This window comes from Pteronotus mesoamericanus, unplaced genomic scaffold, assembly GCF_021234165.1.
Source record: "Pteronotus mesoamericanus isolate MK-2021 breed Mesoamerican mustached bat unplaced genomic scaffold, CSHL_Meso_final contig_56, whole genome shotgun sequence".
Taxonomy (NCBI): domain Eukaryota; kingdom Metazoa; phylum Chordata; class Mammalia; order Chiroptera; family Mormoopidae; genus Pteronotus; species Pteronotus mesoamericanus.
Window position 1 is genome coordinate 9,808,120 of NW_026555201.1, and position 19,342 is coordinate 9,827,461.

A 19,342-nucleotide genomic window follows, 5' to 3' on the forward strand; every position below is an offset into this window, starting at 1 on the left:
AAGTAAGGTTTCTAGACAGTATTAGAAGTTTACTGCAGTGGCATCTGAGCTGCATCTAGACTTTCACTTGGCCTCTGCCAACTTCCCTAATTGTATGGCACCCAGAGGGAGCATTGTCAAACTCTGGCATCATGTGTGGCCTTTGTGGCTTAGTTTGTCTGTCAACGGTGTTCCTACTAAACCATTCCAAGAAGTTAGTTTACTTGGGTATCTTATTTGATCTGATTTGGTTGTTACCTGTTGTATTCAATGAAATTCTAGTATGCTGTCATAGGAATGACATTCAGGAGAAAGAAGCAGTTTATTTAATTAAATTCAAAATCTTTTAGGACCGAAGTTCACACTGGGCATAATTAGCAACCATCAAATCCTTAAGTAGACAATATTCATATATATAGCATTTATTTCACTCCCAATAATATTATATATATATATCAGAAGTCTGTATTTCTCTAAACAAATATTATATGAGTTAATTCATATTGTTATACATCTTTAAATTAAATTTATTCAATGTGCTTGGGAATAAAAACATGTTCAGAATGAAAGCACTCTAAAATTTTATGTTGTCAAATTTCTCTAGCCTATTTTTAATCTAAATTGATATAAGTCCTATGTACAAAATTTTTTTAAGAACTACACTTATAAATTTATAGCTAGTTGTTCTCATTATATTTCAAAATAAAAATCAAATCAATGTACTTGATTTCTTGCATTATTTAATACTTTCCAGGAATTGTTTAATCCACGAAAAAAGAATATCCAATTCAGCGATGGCTTTGTAGATTCCTCTGTTTCCAATCTGCAGATAAAGTAGAGATATAAAAGCAGAAATCTTGTATATTAAAAATATATATTCAAAAACAAAGATTTGGAATACTTACCCCATAAAATGTTCTTTTTATCCTTGTAATGGATTTCATCTCTCTAGCAGATGAAGTACAGGAAATCTAAAAAATCAACAGTAAATACAGATAATATTGTTGAAAACACTCTAATAACACTCTTTCATTCATTCACCAAACATCTATTGAGTAGGTATAATGTTCTGGACATGGATATGCACTGGGAATAAATAATACATGTTCTCTGTCCTCACAGAGCTTATAGTTTCATGGTGGAAAAAGATGATAAAAAAGAAAAGAAACAAAAATTAAATTTTACAAAATACAATTAAAGCTATGTTTGAAATGCATAAGAATCTATGATAAGGATTTGCAGGAATGACCCACTTTCAATAGGTCAGAGAGGGCTCTTTTGAATGATGACATTTAAATTAAGATCTGAAGAATGAAAAGGAGCCAGCTATATAAGGAGCTAAAGAAAGATGGAGGTGGTTGGGGAGGATGCACAGGAGAGACTACTTCAGGCAGAGGGAAAAGTGTGCAAAGGCCCTGAGGCAGGTAAGACTAAGTCAGTGCTTTCTAGAAAGTGAAGGAAAGAGAGAGAGGAAGATGAAGGAAGGCAGGAAGGAAGGAAGGAAGGAAGGAAGGAAGGAAGGAAGGAAGGAAGGAAGGAAGGCAGGCAGGCTAGAGCAATTGAACAAGAGAGATGTGGGTAGCATGGGGGATGCAAGAAGGACAAAATTTTTACTTAAAAAGAAAAATCACCCTGGTATTATGCACATTATACAGTACAATATTCAGGTGTCAATTACCAGGAGAAAGCACCATGAAATTGATATTAATTTCTAAGTTAAGAGAAAGAGAAAGCTGATTTCCTATAGTCTGGCCAGGGGAAACTGCTGGTCTTTGAGGAGGTGAATTTTCAAATCCTATCTGAGCACAGGATTGCCTAGACCATAAATAGGAAAAATTAACATCATCTTCTACTCTCCCACAAATTTCCATAGATTTAACTAGAGAACAGGAAAGGAAGGAAAAAGGTAAAAATATCTAATTTACCTATTTAGTTTTTACTCATAAAACCTAGTTCTGGAATAGACCAAGGAGATTATAAAGGGCAATTCTTCTCAATTTGTAAAAAAGGAAACCAAGGCCCAAATGGGTAATCATTCACCCAAGTGTCTCAGGAGGTCCTAACCTCGTGGTAAAATAGTGTTGGGCACATCAATAAAGAAAACAATTAAAACTCATGAAATGGAAGCAGCTAAAAGACAACATCCATTAAAACAAATGAAACGTGGCCAATGTCAGCCAACGGGTCCCTTTAGGCCAGAATGCAAAGAAGAGATATGAGGAGAAGGGGCAGCATTCAGGCTCCATTTCTTATCAAGAGAGTCAAACAGAAATGATTTGACAATTATATCCTGAATGCTGTTTTCAGGGCTTAAAAGTGATGATGGTGTCATTACTCTACCCAAATGGGGACTCTACCTTCAGGTCAGACCCTGCATAGGAGATCCCTCCTGTGAAAGGGGCTTTGATAATCTGGCACAAAAGAGCGGCAGACACAGAATGTTCAGGTTAAGATGCAGCCCGTGGGATTCACAAGCACAAGATTGGATGTCCCTGTGATAAGAGCCCTGAATTAAGAAAAGGACATTTCAACCCATACCAATCCTGTGAGGCCAAAGCAATGCATGACAGAGCCAGGACGGTGGTGGCCAATATCAGAGAATACAGTCAGAAAGAATTCAGTCTTTCATGAAAGAACTATTCCCAAAGTGTTTACTATGTGTCGGGCTGTCTATCAGGCAATAAAGACATAATAGCAGCGTTAGTAAAAAACAGTGTGATGACTGCGGAAGGGAGGAGGGTATAAGGGGGATAAAAGGTAATGGAAAAAATACAGTAAGAAATAAATTTTAAAAAATAGTTGTAGATAGGAAAATTAGCAAAACGCAGGATCAGTGTAAGAAGGTTAAAATTCAGCAGTTTCAGACGGTTTTATTTTTTTTTAAGATTTTATTTATTTATTTTTAGAGAAAGGGGAAAGGAGGAAGAAAGAAAGGGAAAAAACATCAATGTGTGGTTGTCTCTCATGCACCCCCCACTGAGGACCTGGCTGACAACCCAGGCATGTGCCCTGACTGGGAATATGAACCAGTGACCCTTCGGTTCGCAGTACGGCACTCAACCCACTGAGCTACACCAGCCAGGGCAGAAGCTCTCCTCTTTATCCAATTCCCCTCAAGTGAAGACGGACATACTGAGAAGATGACTAGGTAAAACTAATAATAGCCAACATGTAATATGTTAGTGCTCTATGTCAGGCACTAATCTGAAAGCTTTAGTTGTATTTATTTATTCAGTCCTCACAACAACCCTATGAAGTAGGTGCCGTTGTTATCCTCATTTTACAGATTGGAAAACTGAACCATGGAAGTTAATATTCTGCCTGTATTCACACACTAAGTGAAAGAGCTGAGGCTGAACCTAAGTATTCTGACTCCAGAGTCTGCATTTAAAAACACTATATTATGCTAAAAAATAAAACAGCATAACTTGGAAAAGATATTTCAACTAAGCCAATATCTTGCTAAAAACCTTCAAAATCCAGTTTCAAGAGAGATTAACTCAAAGATCTCTGGTCTATATTACACAAGAGGAAATGTCAGAAATGTATTTAAAAGACTGAGCTGATTGGTAGAGAGAGAGAGAGATTTCAATCTGAAAATGGACAATGTGATAACAAACAAAGGAAAGAACCCCATGTGTGTATGTGTGTGAATGTATTCGTGTGTTTTGTTGTCTTCGTTCATTTGTTTTTCAGATTGGAACTACAAAAGAAAATGCTAGAAATATCAAGACTAGTTTCAGCCAAGATAGTAAGTATGGAGAGAATTTAGAGAGGCCTGCCAATTAGTTTATAAATCAAGAGCTTGGGTAAATACTAAGTCCTTCTAGGCTAAAATTATCTAATATAAAATAGTTGGTCCAAATCTTGCAAATGGAAAAAAAAAGAGACTCAATAAAAAAGAGAACCAACACTTGCCTAATTCCAAGACACTATATCAAAGTTCTGGGATTTAAGAATCAACTACAAAGCACAGAAGAAGCAAGTCATATGGCACTATATTAAATATGCAAGTGTTAGGATTTAAAGATTTAACACTGAAAATGGGAGACCAAAGTAGCCAAACAAATTCTGGACTTTACAGAAGTTAAATGTCATTCAGGCATTCTTGTGACTACACCCTCTGCCAAGGAAACTTTGGTCAGTGATGTGTCCCACAGCAGAGTGGGAACATGGAGGCTGCTGACCTCGCTCTATCTAAGGCCATGCTACCCTAAGTAGTGCAAGGAGAGTATAAAAGGAAAAAAACAAGGTTTGACAATAAACAAAAAAACAAACAAACAAACAATTACTAGTGCTAGTGTTGCCCGTAGAGCTCTGCTTGTTTATAGGATGCTTTCTGGTGCCTTGAGCTCTATTTACTATAAATGACCCCGGGTAAAGATCTGACCCAGAAGGTTCCCATTCTCCTGTCTGTTGTAAATATGTCTACAGACCCAATAGGACAGCCAGATTTTACTGCCATGATTCCAATTGCTTTGTTTGAAAGGAGGGTTTTATAAAGGAATTGTTTCTTTTACTTCATATTTCAGTGTGTAGTTGCATTTGCTGGAAACAGAATGCACAACAAAGGACGGGCAGTTTTATTGTAAGAATTGCTGAATGATTTGACAAACTCACCCAAAGCCGATATGATGTAGACTAAAGGCAATTTATTGGTAAGGCTAAAATAACTAGGGACCAGCTCAAAGGAAGGTGTTAGATAGTCATACAATAACAAACACAAGGCCTAATCATTCATCATTAAGTCAATACATTTTTATCGCGTACTTACCATATGCTAGGCATACAATGGCATTTCTGTCCGCATGGCATTGATTTATAAAACTACCCTACATGATGAAAATTGCCTCAGGGCTCGAAGGATGGCTCATCTACAGAGACTGACAGTGATGCAAAATTACAATACTATGTGATAAATACTGTGATTAAAAAATAATACAACTTCTCTGGGAAACAGGAAAAAGGCAGTCTGACTGTGGGATCCCAGAAGGCTTCCAAAAGGAGAAAACAAGTGAGTTTCATCTTGCAGGATAAGATGGAGTAGAAGGAGCAGGAACAAGGGACAAACAGGCAGAGGAAGCATGATACTCCAAGGCCGGAGAGAGTAGACGTGATTTAAAAACCCTTCAGGGCTCAGCTAAAACCCCAGACTCAACTACCCATGGCTTGGCCGGCACCCTCCAGCCCTGCTGCAGCACATCCCTCTGTGGGCTCCCTTCACAGCACAACCTGAGACGAGCTGAAACTGGCTGAGTGCATTTTCAAGCAGTTCCATGAAGACAGAGATACCTGTCCATTTTTGTTAAATCCCCAGCATCTTGAACAGTGTTCAGCAAATACTAGATACAACAAATGTTTGCTTACTAAATGAATCAGTGAATGAAATGCAAGCATCAGCTCATGGCTTCAGGTCACTGGTTTAGTAATAGCTTGAGGTATTTCGCAAGCATTAATGAGCATCAGCTCTCTGTTTAAAACAACTGGATGAATGGATAACACAATTCTTAATTTGTGTCCCCAATGCCTTCACGTGTTTGAAAAATCATACAAATTTCTGTTGTGTATGACAGTTAAAGCAAAAATAAAAACGTCTTTTCCACTGAAAATTCTAAGAAAATGAAATATGTGGGCCATTGAGTAGACACCTATGTATAATCTTTCAGAGAATTAATTACTCATACTGTGTTTTCACAAAGAACAACTTCAATCCTTTCTTCAAAGAGTTTTATTACATTTTCTCCTATGATAATTGTGTGCCATATTCTCACTATTAAAGGAGTATAAAACCATATGTAAGATCTTATATATTTTATTTACCCCCACATACAACTTCAGAATGGATTATAACCATCCCTTTTGGTTTTCTTTTGTTTATAAGGTTTTTAGTTTGTTTTTTGTTGTTATTTTATTTTATTTATTTTATTTTATTTTATTTTATTTTATTTTATTTTTGTTAACCTTCATGGTTAAGGTAGTTTCTACTTTGGCCATGACCTTGATTTCCTAAAACTTTTTACCCTCAAAATGTAAGTGATAGATAAGGCATTAGATTAAAGATTAAATTAATTTTATTTTATTGTATGGCAGCAGTCATAGGTTTTCCAGCAAATCTTATTAACTTTTTGAAGTTTCTCATGTGAAGTCTTACAAGTATTTTCTAGATGCATTTAAGAATACAACTGAGAAAAATATATCAGTGTAGCCTCTTTTGGAAACAGATTTTTTAAAATTTTATGTCAGTTTGACAAAAATGTGGGCATTAGGACATTAGCACAAGACTACTGAGACAAGGCAGGTTAATAGGAAACTTAGGAAGAAAATTTTTTAATTACCATGATTGGAAGAAAACATAACTGTATTGCAACCAAATAGGCTGCATGAAGGAGGAAAGAGCTGAATCAACTATTAGCCAGTGTCTCTCTTCAAAAGCAAGTTCATAACCAGACATCTAATTTTTAAAAAGCAAAAGACAGATACTTAATACCTGACTAAATATATATCAGAAGAGTTTCCAAAACACAGAGTCATTTGATAAAAGTAAGTGTATATAACCTCACTGACCCATAGTTATCTTAGACCCACATAAGAATTCTCCATGTTCCAAGCATGGTAAAAACAAGAGTTTTTAAGTCCCTTAAATACAAAGAGATACTAGGAGTAGGATGAATTTATTGAAGATTTTTTTTAATTCTCAGCATAATTATGATTCATTAGAAGGAGTCCATGCATGGATGTTAACTAGATTTACTGTGGTGATCATTTCATAATAGATACAAATATCAAATATTATGTTGTACATCTGAAACTAATATAATGATATGTCAATTATATTTCAATAAAAAAGAATAAGTCTATGCAATCAAGCACATGAAGAGATAGAGCCTTGCCCCTTAGTTTTGACAGAGATGTTATATATCATTAACCAAGGAATGACTTTGTTAGCAGATTCTACAATATAACCAGAAAATATATTTATCAAGATTAAAACCAACTACTCATAAATGATCTCTTTATCTTTAACTTAAAGTGTTATTATAAATTATACACATAATGCAAGTTAACAATAGACACTAACAATAGACACTAAAAAGGTATTTGATTATTTAGGAGAACCACTCTTTTGGAAATTGTTGAGAAAATGTAACTAGAAGAAAATTAGTGTTCTGTGTACGGAAAGTAATACAGAAAGACAGTAACAGTTTTGCAGAACTATTACATGCTGAGAGCTTTGATATTACTATTTCACTAATTCTTCCAACAACCATGATATGAGATTATTGGTATTGTTGACAGGATTTGGACTTTGTAATTAATGAAAGAATAAAAAAGAGCCTTACTTCCCACTTCTGGTTTTATCAGTTCAACCAATTGCAATTTTAAAGTCTTTGAAATTACAAGGATAAATAATTAGTAATGCTTTACAAGTTGTTAAGTTCATTGTAATTACTTATCAAACACACTCCAAGACATGGAGACACAAATATTCTTTTTGCTAAGACTTATCAGACTTAGTTAATTACACACAATATAAAGAAACGCATCTCTTTGATTGCCAATTACGATTCAGGTTCTCAAAATGTTAATTAAAGTAGATGATAAAATCTTGAAAAACTAATGGAATTTTTTTCAGTTTCAATTTTGATTATTAGCAATTAGGCAAATTATTTTGTAAATTCAATTAAGCAACTATTAGTTCCCTCAACTAATAGCAGACTATTAGTCAAGTCTGAGAGTATTTTAGTTCTATAAGAAGCATTAAAATGTTTTCTTACATATATAGCTTAACTTCCCAAATACCAACTAGCCAAATACCATGGCTAGCAAAGATTATAAAAATAAAGGTACGTTATATTACCCATAACTAATTATCTTTGAATAATTATACCATCTAAATTACCCCAAACTAATTAAAAATATAATAATTTATTAGGTATTACAAAATGCTTAGAATGTTACAAGAAATAATGAGATAACATTCAAATACAGTGAAGATTCCAGACCTTGGGGCCTCTCACGATAATTATCATGGTGCTGTATCTTAAGAGTGGTTTAAGAAGATTTCAGTCTTAGTGGATTTGCAAAGAAACCTAAGAGCAGGTATCTTATAGAAATCAGGCTTTTCAAAAATAAAAAATAATTTAAGTTCATGAGTTAACGAAATGAAAAGAAAATAACAACTCATTGACAACCTTGGAAGAACATCAGAAAATTAATTACTTATACTGAAATCTGGTAAATAAAAAAAATTAAGTATATTTTCTGCCTTTCTTATATGATAAATTCCTTGGACAGTTAAATAGGTTAGTATAATAGGCAGCTTCTGTTTATAAATTATCTCTGTTTAAAAATAAAGTATAATAGGATTTTTAATATATCATTTTGCAATGCCTTATAAATAGATCTAGACAATAATTACCACTAACTGCAAAAATCATAAAAATGGATGCCATACATTGGGTGCCTCTTAGTGAAAGTACACACCACTACCAGTGGAGTAATCTAGCCAAAACATCAAGATTGAACCTGCTCAAGTCTCTATAAGTAATTACTAATGTATGGGAAATTTTTTAAAAAGAATATATTAAATGAGTCTATGAAAATGCAATCAGCAAAATATAGACTATGGAAAACTCTTTAAAAGAATGACCCAATTTCTTTTAACAAATAAATTTCAGGAAGGAGGAAGGGAATGAAAATTCCCAGGGAACTGGGTAAAGTTAACTGAAATGTATTGACTCAATAGGAGGGAAAAATGAGCAGTAGACTAAAGAATGTTTTGGTCTTAACTAATAAAACTTAAAATCTGAAAAAAATCAAGATTTTTTCAAGCAATTTAATTGTCTGCCCAAATGAAATTCAAGAATACAAAAATATGTAGGATCCAATAAGGTAAAATCTATAATGTCTGACATCCAATCAAAAATTACCAGGCATACAACAAAGCAGGAAAATACAAGTCATAATGAGGAGAGAAATCAAGTAATTCAACTAACACAAATTTTAGAATTACAGACAAGAATATTAAAAGAACAGCTATAAATTATTCTATATTTTCTAGAAGCTTGAGGAAACATTGATCATGTTAAGACATGGGAAATATTAAAAGACCCAATTCAAGCTTCTAGACATAAAGCCTACAATGTCAAAAATGAAAAATACACTGAATGAGATTAACAGCAAATTAAACACAGCAGAAAAAAAATTAGGGACTTTGATGATGTAGCAATAGAAACTAGCCACAATGAAACACAGGAAAGTACTAAAAAAAACACAGAAAGGGAAAACTACAGATGGCTTAATGTATATGCAATTAGAACTCCAAGAAGATAATAGACAGAAGGTACAAAACAAAAATTTTAAATAAATGATGCCAAAAAATTTCCAAAGTTTATAAAAACTAAAACTTACAGATGTAAGAATCTCAATTAAATCCAAACACAAGAAACATAAAGGAAGCTACACCAATGCACACCATAACTGAATTGTTTAAAACAAGTAAGGAGAGAAAATCTTTAAAAGGAAAAAAGCTGGAAAAAACAAACATGACAGAGGAATAAGGTAAGAATGGGAACAGATTTCTTGTCAGAAGCAATGCAAGCCTGAAGACAGTGGAGTGACATCTTTAAATTATGGGGGGGAGGGGGCGAGGGGGCAGCATCAACCCAGAATTCTATAATCAGAAAAAATATAGATTTCAAATAAAGGGGGCCTAAAGGCTTTCTTTCTGACATAAAATATCTGAATAAATTCACCATCAGTAGAACTGTAATACAAGGTAAGTTAAGTGAAACCTTTCAAAGAGAAAGAAGATGGTAGTAGATAGAAACCTGGTTCTACACTGAAGAATAAAATCTCAAAAATGGTAAAACATGTAAGATTTATAACTGATGAGTCAATAAAGGGGATAAAATGGAATAATTCAAAAAATCAATCAAGAAAAAGAGGATAATGGAACAAAGAACAGACTGGATAAATAGGTAACAAACAGCCTGGTGGTAGATTTAACCCCAAGTACACCAATAATCACATTAACTGGAAATGGTTTAAACATGCCAAAACGAAGAATGTGTCAGAGTGGATTTTTTTTAAAAAACAAAATGTAAATATATGCTGCCTACAAGAAATTTACTTTAAGTAAAAAGCCCAAATAAGAGTAAAAAAATAGAAAAAGATGTATCATGCTAACAATAATTGCAAGAAAGCTGGAGCAATTCTCTTAGTAGCAGAAAAGGTTTCAGAAGAAAAAATACTATTAGGAACAACAGGGTAATTCTGTAACAGTGGAAGAGTCAACTCATCAAGATGACACTACCATCATAAACATCTGTATATCTAATAACAGAATTTCAAAATACATGAACTTCTACGATGAATACTGGTAGAATTTCAAGGGGAAATCAAGGAATCCACTATTAATGTCAGAGATATCAATGATTGATAAAATAAGTAGAAAGAAAATCAATGAAGATATAGAAAAAAATGGGAAACAGTAACAACTAGATCTAATTGATATTATAAAACACTCTACTCAAAGCAAATCTATTCTCATCAAATACATGTAGAACATTTACCAAAATAGACTAAATTTGGGGCCATAAAAGATGACTCAATAAATGTAAAAGGATTCAAGTCATATAAATTTTGTTCTCTGGCCCAAATATAATCAAATTAGAAATCAAAATCAGAGGGGTATCTGGGCAAGTCCCCAAGAATACAGAAACTAAATAACACCCTTCTAAATAACCCATGGATAAAAGAAGAAATCAAAAGGGAAGTTAGAAAGCATTTTAAAGTGAATGAAAATGAAGTACAACATGAAAGATTGTGGGAGGTAGCTAAACGGTATTTAAAGGGAAATTTATAACACTAAATCCCTATATGAAAAGAGGGAAAATCTCAAGCTAATAACCTCAGCTTCAACCTTAAAAAAAAAACTGAAAGATCTCAAGTTAATGACCCAAGCTTTCACCTTAAGAAACTAGAAAGAAAAGAGCAGATTAAACCCAACCAAAATCAGCATATTCAGGAAACTGCAAGTAATTGAGAATGAATGTAACCTGACTTGGGGAGCAGATTAAACCCCAAAAAGGGATAATAAACTTCAGAGTGGAAATCAGTGAAATAAAAACAGAAAAGCAATAGAGAAAATTCATTAAACTAAAAACTGGTTCTTTGATAAATCAATAAAATTAATTGTACCATGAATACTCATAGCAGTTTTATTTGTGATAGCCAAAAATTGGGGGGGGGAAGCAAATACCGATCAATAGGTGAATAAATTGTGTTATATCATTAAAATGGAATCCTCTTTGACAATAAAAAAAGAATTAATTATTGATACGCTCACTAACATGAATAAGTCTCAAAATAATTATTCTAGATGGAAGAAGCCAGGCAGAAAATAGTATAGCACATACTATATAATACTATTTATATTAAATTCTGAGAAATGTAAGCAAATCTATAACAACAGGAAACAAATTAATGGTTCCCTGGGAGCAGAAGGACAGGACAGAGGGACCAAGGAGCACAAAAGAACTTTGGGAAGTAATGAGTATGTTCATTATATTAATTGTAGTGGTGGTTTCACAAGTGTATGCATATGTTAAAACTACCAAATTATATATTTTAAATATGTTTAGTTAATTGTGTATCAATTATATCTCAATAAATGTGTTAATGAATCCATCATAAAGAATTAAATACACACACACACACACACACACGCATACATACTACTCCGATCGCTATACTTATGCTTGGTACTCCTCAAACTTTTATCATGTCAAAAGCAGCTCGCGAACCCTCCTCCACACTTTCTCCTCCTGTACTCCGAGTGAATGGCACCACCACCCAGCCAGCCCCGGAGCAGAAACCTTAGTCATCTCAGACTCTGCTGTCTTCCTCAGACTCCCCTCACCCTTCCCTGGGACACCAGCGTTAGTTCAAGCACATTACGGCAATGATGGCAATTGATCCTCTCATTGTTTCCTCTGCCTCCAGTATCACCCCCTCCCTGCATCCCTCTATATGCACCAAAGAGGTCTTTCTAAAACAGAGTATTTGATCAGGCCATGCCTTTCAATGGCTTTCCATTTTGTCCTGAAACAACCTAACCTCCTCAGCATGTCTTACAATGTCTTTCTTAACCTGGCCCCTGTCAACTCTCCTCTCTAAAATCTGAACAATCAGCCTCCTCTTCACATTCCCCAAGTCATGTTACATTCATTCTCAATCACTTGCAGTTTCCTGAATGTGGTATGTTGTTTAATACCATCAAGCTTGAATTCAAGCTTCCTCCCTGCCATTTCTGTCCCTTATTCCCCGAGAGTTAAACTCAATCATCGCCTCATTTAATAACACTCTTCTAAGCCTCTCTCCACATATACCCCAAGCCCCAGAGCAGATGGAATTAACTACTTCCGCAGTGACTTCATCAGACAGCAAATCGGTATTCACACATGTCGTATTTCATGATTCACTGAATTTGTTTGTTTACAGCTTTCCCCCAATAACAGTTAACCTCTGGAGAGCAGGGACCAAATCATACTGGTCTTTTTTACCCCAACACCTACCACAGGACCTGGAAAATATAGGAGTAGGCCAAACTGCTGTAAGCCAATTTGTAGACATCAGTTCACTTGTTTATGTTAACCATTTAGTTTCAGGTGATTGGGTTTTCATTTTGTCTTTATTATACCATTCTAAGGAAAATTCAATCTTTTGTCTCAGTTCCCTTCTTATTCACGGGGAAGAATATAACTATAAGAAGAAATCAGCCCTAGTTGGTGTGGCTCAGTGGATTGAGTGCTGGCCTGAGAACCAAACGGTCACCGGCTGGATTCCCAGTCAGGGCACATGCCTGGGTTGCAGGCCAGATCCCCAGTAGGGGACATGCGAGAGGCAACCACACCTTGATGTTTCTTTCCCTCTCTTCCCCTCTCTCTAAAAATATATCAATAAAGTCTTTTTAAAAAGAAGAATAAATTATTTATTGACTACACACATGAACAGAACCAACCCATAACATTGTGCAGGCATGTCCTCCCTGCACATGTGTACCCAGTTTAAGAGAGTGTTCCATTCACTGCACCAGGCTCATGCAAGGCTACATCCTTTGTCTGATTTGCACAAAGGTGATGAAACTGAGAGTATCTCTGGTCATAAATGATATACTAATGAAAATTTCTTGAATAATTATGTCAGATACTACTAACTATTGACCAAAATTTATTTCTTCTTCTTCTTGGGTATAGACTACACATCCCAGCTTCCTTGTAGTTACTGTAACCATGTGATTATTTCTTGCCAATGGAATATAAGCAGAATGCTGTAAGTTATTTTGGGAGTAAGGCTTGTAAGACGCTGATATGACTTCTTCTTTCTCTCCTCCCCCTCCACCTGACTGAAGGCAAAAGGCATAGGGGATGGCAGAGCTATAATATAGAAGAAGCCTACGTCCCTGATTCATAATGTGAAGCAAAGTGACCTCATTCAGAAAAACTGCAACTGGAATTTTATACAAGTAAGAAATAAAGTTCTAAAACGTGAAGCCACTAAAATTTGTGGGAGTGTTTGTTAACAGCAGTTAGTGTCTCTCTGATTGTGAAAGTTGTACATAGGCTTGAATGTATTCTTGATTTTGGGGAATTCGTACAAATGCATTCTTCCCATATATAAGAATAGATTAATATTAAGTATATTCAAAAGAATTCTGCATGTTCAAAAAGATTCAATTCTTATGACTCTTCTTTATTCCCCAGTCTTCCTACTCTGCTACTCAGTCTCCAATTCCAAAGGTAGGAATGTGGAACTAAGAAAAATTAGAATATTTCTTAAAACAAATGAATTCTTTCATATAAAGATAAAGCCGGCCAACTAAAACTAGACAGGTGGAAAAAAAACAATGGATTCAAAAAGTTATCATTTCATAAATCAGCTCTTCAGTAAATTGACTCAGAGCAAATACATGGAATATTTGGAAAATATGTTTGGGGAAAGGGGAGACGAGGAGAGGAAGGAAATAATAAAGGAAGAAAAACCAGCAACATGGTGATAATGTTAACAAAAAAAAAGTACCATTATCTATATATAGTCAGTAATCAATCTGAAACCTCCAAGTAAACTGCAAATGGAAAGAGATACTGATCATCTCCAGCCAACAACATGGGATCCACTAATTCCTGATCGTACTAGACTTAGTTTTTTCTCTGGTGACACAAAACAACCCCCACCAAGGATAACTCAGGTATAACCCAAAATAATGATATCTGATAATCTAATACACCTGTATCCCATCACTGAAATTGTAGTATTTCTCCAACACAATGCTCCTAAAAACACAAAGGAAGTTTACTGTCAATTTTAGAGGAGTAATTTAGTATTTTGCTCTTGATAAGTGAAAAAATTCCACCTAGCTCAACATATATTCAACAAAGTCATCCAGAGTTAAATTCTATTTGGCAAAATAGATTATGATATTTTAAAAATGTATCATGACTAAAATATCTTTGTATCTTTAGCAGAGTAACTGGGTTTTGTTTTTTTTTTACAATTCTGGATGTTTATTAAAAAAGTCTCAAGGGAAATAAAACATCCACAAAGAACTAGCACATTTAAAAATCACAATTACAAGGTAATGATTTATAAAGAGTTGTAGTAATCCTTACTATTATTTCAATGTATTAAGCTACAAAATAAATAATAGTTGGATTCTCTAAATTATAAAAAGCAATTGATATCATATATTTTGTTTTTGTTAATTCCAGGTTTTGACGGGGAAGAAAACATTTTCAGAAGAGCACAGATCAATGATTTATGGTTGGCATAAATTCAAACACCAAGTACTAACATTAAGCAAATGGACTATATGCCAAAATTCTGTATGTACATCAACTGTTTCAAATTCCAACAGCATTTAACTCTGGAAACAGCATCATAAATGCAGTGTTGGTTTTTTTTTTTTTCTTTTTTTAAATCAACTACTCAAATCCTATTTAGACTAAGCATCACATTTACCTAAGCATTAGAAAAGAGTTCTGGGTCCTAGAAACAATGGTTGGGCCATTTCCCTCTGTTTCTGGATCATGAAAAATCCCTGAGACCATTTTTGAAATATGTTGAGGTTCTGCAGAAATAGAACCCTCAGAACTCAGGGTCCCTTTCAAAGTCTCTCATTTTTGACACTCTTCCTGCTCCATTTAGACATTCACAGTGAATTTCTGCTCTGAATCCCAAGTTTTCCAAGTACTGTTATTATGGTGCTTTTTCCTTCTTCCTCTTGTTATAATATTTGTATAGTGACTTGTGCTCCCCTTCCTTCCCACTTGAATCCTCCTACACACACACACACACACACACACACACACACTGAAAATCTAGACTGCAAGGCCTGTGTTTTACCTCATCTACCCCATAACAACCCCAATAGCAAGGACAGCAGGGCCAATACAGCAGGTATAATTACTTTCTATATTGGCTGTTTGTATATTGACTATATCTAATGTCCATTTTTATTAATATCACATTTAAGTTAATGTTACCTACTTCATATTTTATAACTTCCTCCTGCTTAAACCCTGCCCCAATCACTAATTTAGAATTCCACCAAGATCAGATGATGAATAAATTTATATTAAATCCATACCAGCTTCTGTTGGCAAAAATAAATAAATAAATAAATTATGATTGGCCAAAAGATTAAACGCAAGACAAGGGTTTGTTCCCTTAAAGGAAAAGTCTGAAAAAGCTTTCCAAAGCTCAGGTTAATGCTCTGACTTTCTTTTTCGCAGTTTCCCAGAGGAGGCTGATACAGCCGGAGTCAGATGATTCCTGGGGAGGTCGTCTGGGTGTTGTAACCACATTTAGCCATAAGGGGGAGCCAGCCGCTGTGGTAAACAGCCACAACCAGCCAGAGCCCCGCACTGCTCTGATGCTGCTGTGGCCCAAGTCTCTGAAAGATGTGTCTCTGTTGACAGATAGAGGTCCCTTTAGGAAAACACTTGAAGGGCAAATCAAGGAAAACCTGAGTTCCTCAATAGTTCTATGTTTTCCAAGTTTTTCATCTATAATATAGCTTGGTTTGGGTTTTAACTGTCATTATGTGTTTTCTAGCTATTTGAGCCAAGGAAAAGAATCAATGGAAAAAAATAGACAGATATGCTTTGGAGGGGAGGAGGGTGTTCCAGGTGTCCAGATAACACAGTATTGTATCAGACAATGATTTCTTCTAGTGCCTCACCATCATTATTAACAAACTTCATTCAGAGTAACATTAAAGTAGCGTAAATCAGATGGCTAATGGAGAGGAATCGAGGTCTCTAGTAAAAAGAGGAATAGAAGGTACTTTTAGAAGTTGAAGAGTATTTCTGTTTCCAGAACAGTTTGCTCATTCCTTTGAATGACTCCCCTCTTGCTTACAGTCACTGCCGTAGGCCTCTATTTCCCCCAATATCAAGTGCTTCGGTAGGTTATTCTCCTCCCTTCAAGTCTTTCAGGGGTGAAAACTCTGTTACTTGGGATTATAATCACCTAATTAGGGAAGCCAAATGAAATATAAATTTACATAATAATTCAGCTTAAATTTAAGACATTACACCATTCACTGTCTTAATAAGGAGACTTCATAGATTAAATGTAGAATAAACCAAAGATAAGTGATGGCCTTTTCATTATTTCAGTCAAAGGAACTGGCCCAGAGCATTCTCTCTGTGTTCTACAAAGAGGTACCAGTTTGTAATTTTTCATCAGTGTCATTATTTTAACAGAATGGTAAAGTTTATGGAAAAACATGCAACCCGAGTCCCAAACAAGGACATAAGCACAAACTAACCCAAGAAATGTGAACGTAAATTCACTGAAGTTTTTTTACCTAACTGACCAGCTCACCGTCAAAAAATGCCTCTGTAGTAGGGGCTGTGATTTGGCTTCCTGAGCCCTTTCACAAACCACAAGAAAAAGATATTCTAACTCTTAAGAAATGAAAGTTCACCTCCAACTGCCCAGCATTTAAGTCTCAATAACCATCATGCCCAAGAGCAGGGAGCTCCTCTCCAGCTGTCTGTCATCCCAAGGACTGCCGTTTGCATCACTGCCCCGCCCGTGCACCAGCCGCAGGGCACGACCGCAGGAGACTGCAGAAAGCACGCTTGGAACCCAAAGACACAGAAAATATACCACAGTCCCCACAGAGACGAGTCAACTAATACTGCACAGATCCTGAACTGCTATTTTATTCTGTCTTATTTTTGTTCTACAGTGGCCTTTATTACTGTGGATGTTTTTATAGGAATGTGGTCATTTTTATCTCCTTAATTAATTCCCTATTGCATACAGGGGCAGTGCCCTGAGCAACATCAAATAATTTAGGTCCTGTAGAAGATACACAACCTTTTTTTGTTTGTTTGTTTGTTTCATTTTGACTGAGACCATGCCTTTAAGAGGATACAACTGTTAAAAATTAAATAAATAAATAAATAAATAAATAAGAAAGAAAAGGGCAATCTAAACAGTTTTCATCAATACGGGAAAGAGGAAAGAAGGAAGGAAGGAAGGAAGGGGAGGGAGGAAGGAAGGGGCTTAGAATAGTGTTTGGCACAAAGTCAGTACTTAAATATTTATCAAATGAATGAATGACTTACTTGGGAATCATAAAGAGGGAATGATAAAAATTAAATGAATATTTGAGTGGTATTCCATCTTATTTTATTTTAGCTCTCTTCAATATGTTCTATGTGCCATTTTTTAAAAAATAAATAGTGACATTCTGAGTTATGCATGGTTATTTGAGGCTGCTTCCGTGGTGATGAAGTCTCTCTATTTGGGCTACAAGCCAACAATTAGAAAGCCCTTTTACTCACCCTTTGGTGTAGAGACAGCTTCATACACGCTGTTTTCTAGGTAGATTTCTAGGACCAAACTCACCATATTTGCTATGCATACTTACACAGCGGCTCAATTTCTGCCTAAGACTGTGAAATTCTTCCACAAAGTGTATTTCCTTGCAAACTTGTAATTGGAGTTGGCCAAAAACATCTTCCATGAAGAAAGACAGAAGCTGTTCTTGGAATCTGCAGTTTTTCTATAAATAAGACATAAGAAATTACATAAGGTAAACCATGAATACCTTTTGTAAAATGTCACTGAAACATCCCCCTGATTATTACTTAATGACTACCTGGAAAAATTTAAATGCAAAGGGAAAAGCAACAAACAATTAGAAACGGGGGCAGGAGGGACCCTCTGGCTTACCATGAATAGCTTTTTTGATTTCTTTTTTAGTAATCGTATATTTTTTATGTGGTCTTCCTACAAGAAAACACAGAGAAATCAACTTTATCCAGAATTACAAATATCCTGTAGATCATCATTTCAAGCAGAGCTTCATACTTACTGGAATTGTTGCTTTGAGCCACGCTGTCTTGACATAGAGCATATCAACAGCCTGCGACAGTGTTCCCCTTGGATAACAACCCTTGAAGAAGGAAGATTGCTTGTGCTTGGCAATTGCAAGAGACAGAGTGACAAACAGCAACCCGGACTTCAAAACACAATTCCCCCGCATTTCCCTCCGCCTTGCCCCAGGCCTGTGTCACTCACAGCAGCCAGAGTTACTTGTGTTATTTAAATGAGAGGATAACCTACTTTAACCCTCAAGACTGCCTTTTTAATGAGATGCTGTGAAAGATAACTTACAGTATATAAAGAGGAAGATCACTTTGGCTGCTCTTTTTTTTTTTTTTTTTTGAGAGCTTGCTTCATAATCAAAAAATGTTGACCACACCATCTGTGATGTTAAGTAAAAGCTCAAATTTACTGGTAAGGATGGGGCCTCATTTCAAAACAAAAAAAAAAACAGTCAAAACTTCAGTTACATATCACAATAGATTTTATTATGTTAAAAATCATGCCATGCCAATGAAAAAGCCTGATCTCCAGGAGGTGTGTGAATTTTTTTCAATTCATGTATGGGAAGAAAATCTCCTTTTCTAATGAATATCCCAGGAACAAAAATTGAACCGAAAACTAGAAGGGGCAGCCATGGGAAATCTGCTCAGAACAGCATACAGATTTTTATACTTATCCCTTGCCAAACCTTTCACCTGGCTTCTTCTCTTCCCTCATTCCCTCAGGAGCCAGCATTCTGTAGCCAGCATCAAAACCCAAGAGAGAGGTTTTCCAACTTTTCTCAAGAATTTTTCCAGCTCAGAAATTATAACTCTCCTAATATATTCAAGATTTGTTTGGAACTGGGCCTGGGATTAACACCCACAATTTTAAAAGCATCTTTATTATCTCTAGCCAAGTTGACCACACAGACTTTTCCTGTAACTCTGGACTTCCAGTAGAGTGGGAATTCCTT

General features: G+C 35.3%; 1 protein-coding gene across 1 annotated transcript; it reads right to left on the reverse strand.

The window, feature by feature from the left end:
* Positions 1–715: 715 nt before the first annotated feature.
* On the reverse strand, positions 716–18,544 carry IL26 (interleukin 26). Its single transcript, XM_054580281.1, has 5 exons — positions 18,374–18,544; positions 18,232–18,288; positions 17,927–18,061; positions 885–950; positions 716–802 (listed from the first exon to the last, which is right to left on the reverse strand). The coding sequence occupies exons 1-5, from the start codon at positions 18,542–18,544 to the stop codon at positions 716–718; spliced, it is 516 nt and encodes a 171-aa protein (XP_054436256.1).
* Between the last annotated feature and the right edge of the window lie 798 nt (positions 18,545–19,342).

Excerpts from the sequence above, each read along its gene's own strand:
- IL26 (XM_054580281.1), bottom strand. The coding sequence starts at position 18,544 with ATGCGGGGGAATTGTGTTTTGAAGTCCGGGTTGCTGTTTGTCACTCTG. Across the intron at positions 18,289-18,373 it reads GGCTCAAAGCAACAATTCCA|GAAGACCACATAAAAAATAT; the intron begins GTAAGTATGAAG and ends GTTTTCTTGTAG. Across the intron at positions 803-884 it reads TAAAAAGAACATTTTATGGG|ATTGGAAACAGAGGAATCTA; the intron begins GTAAGTATTCCA and ends CTTTATCTGCAG.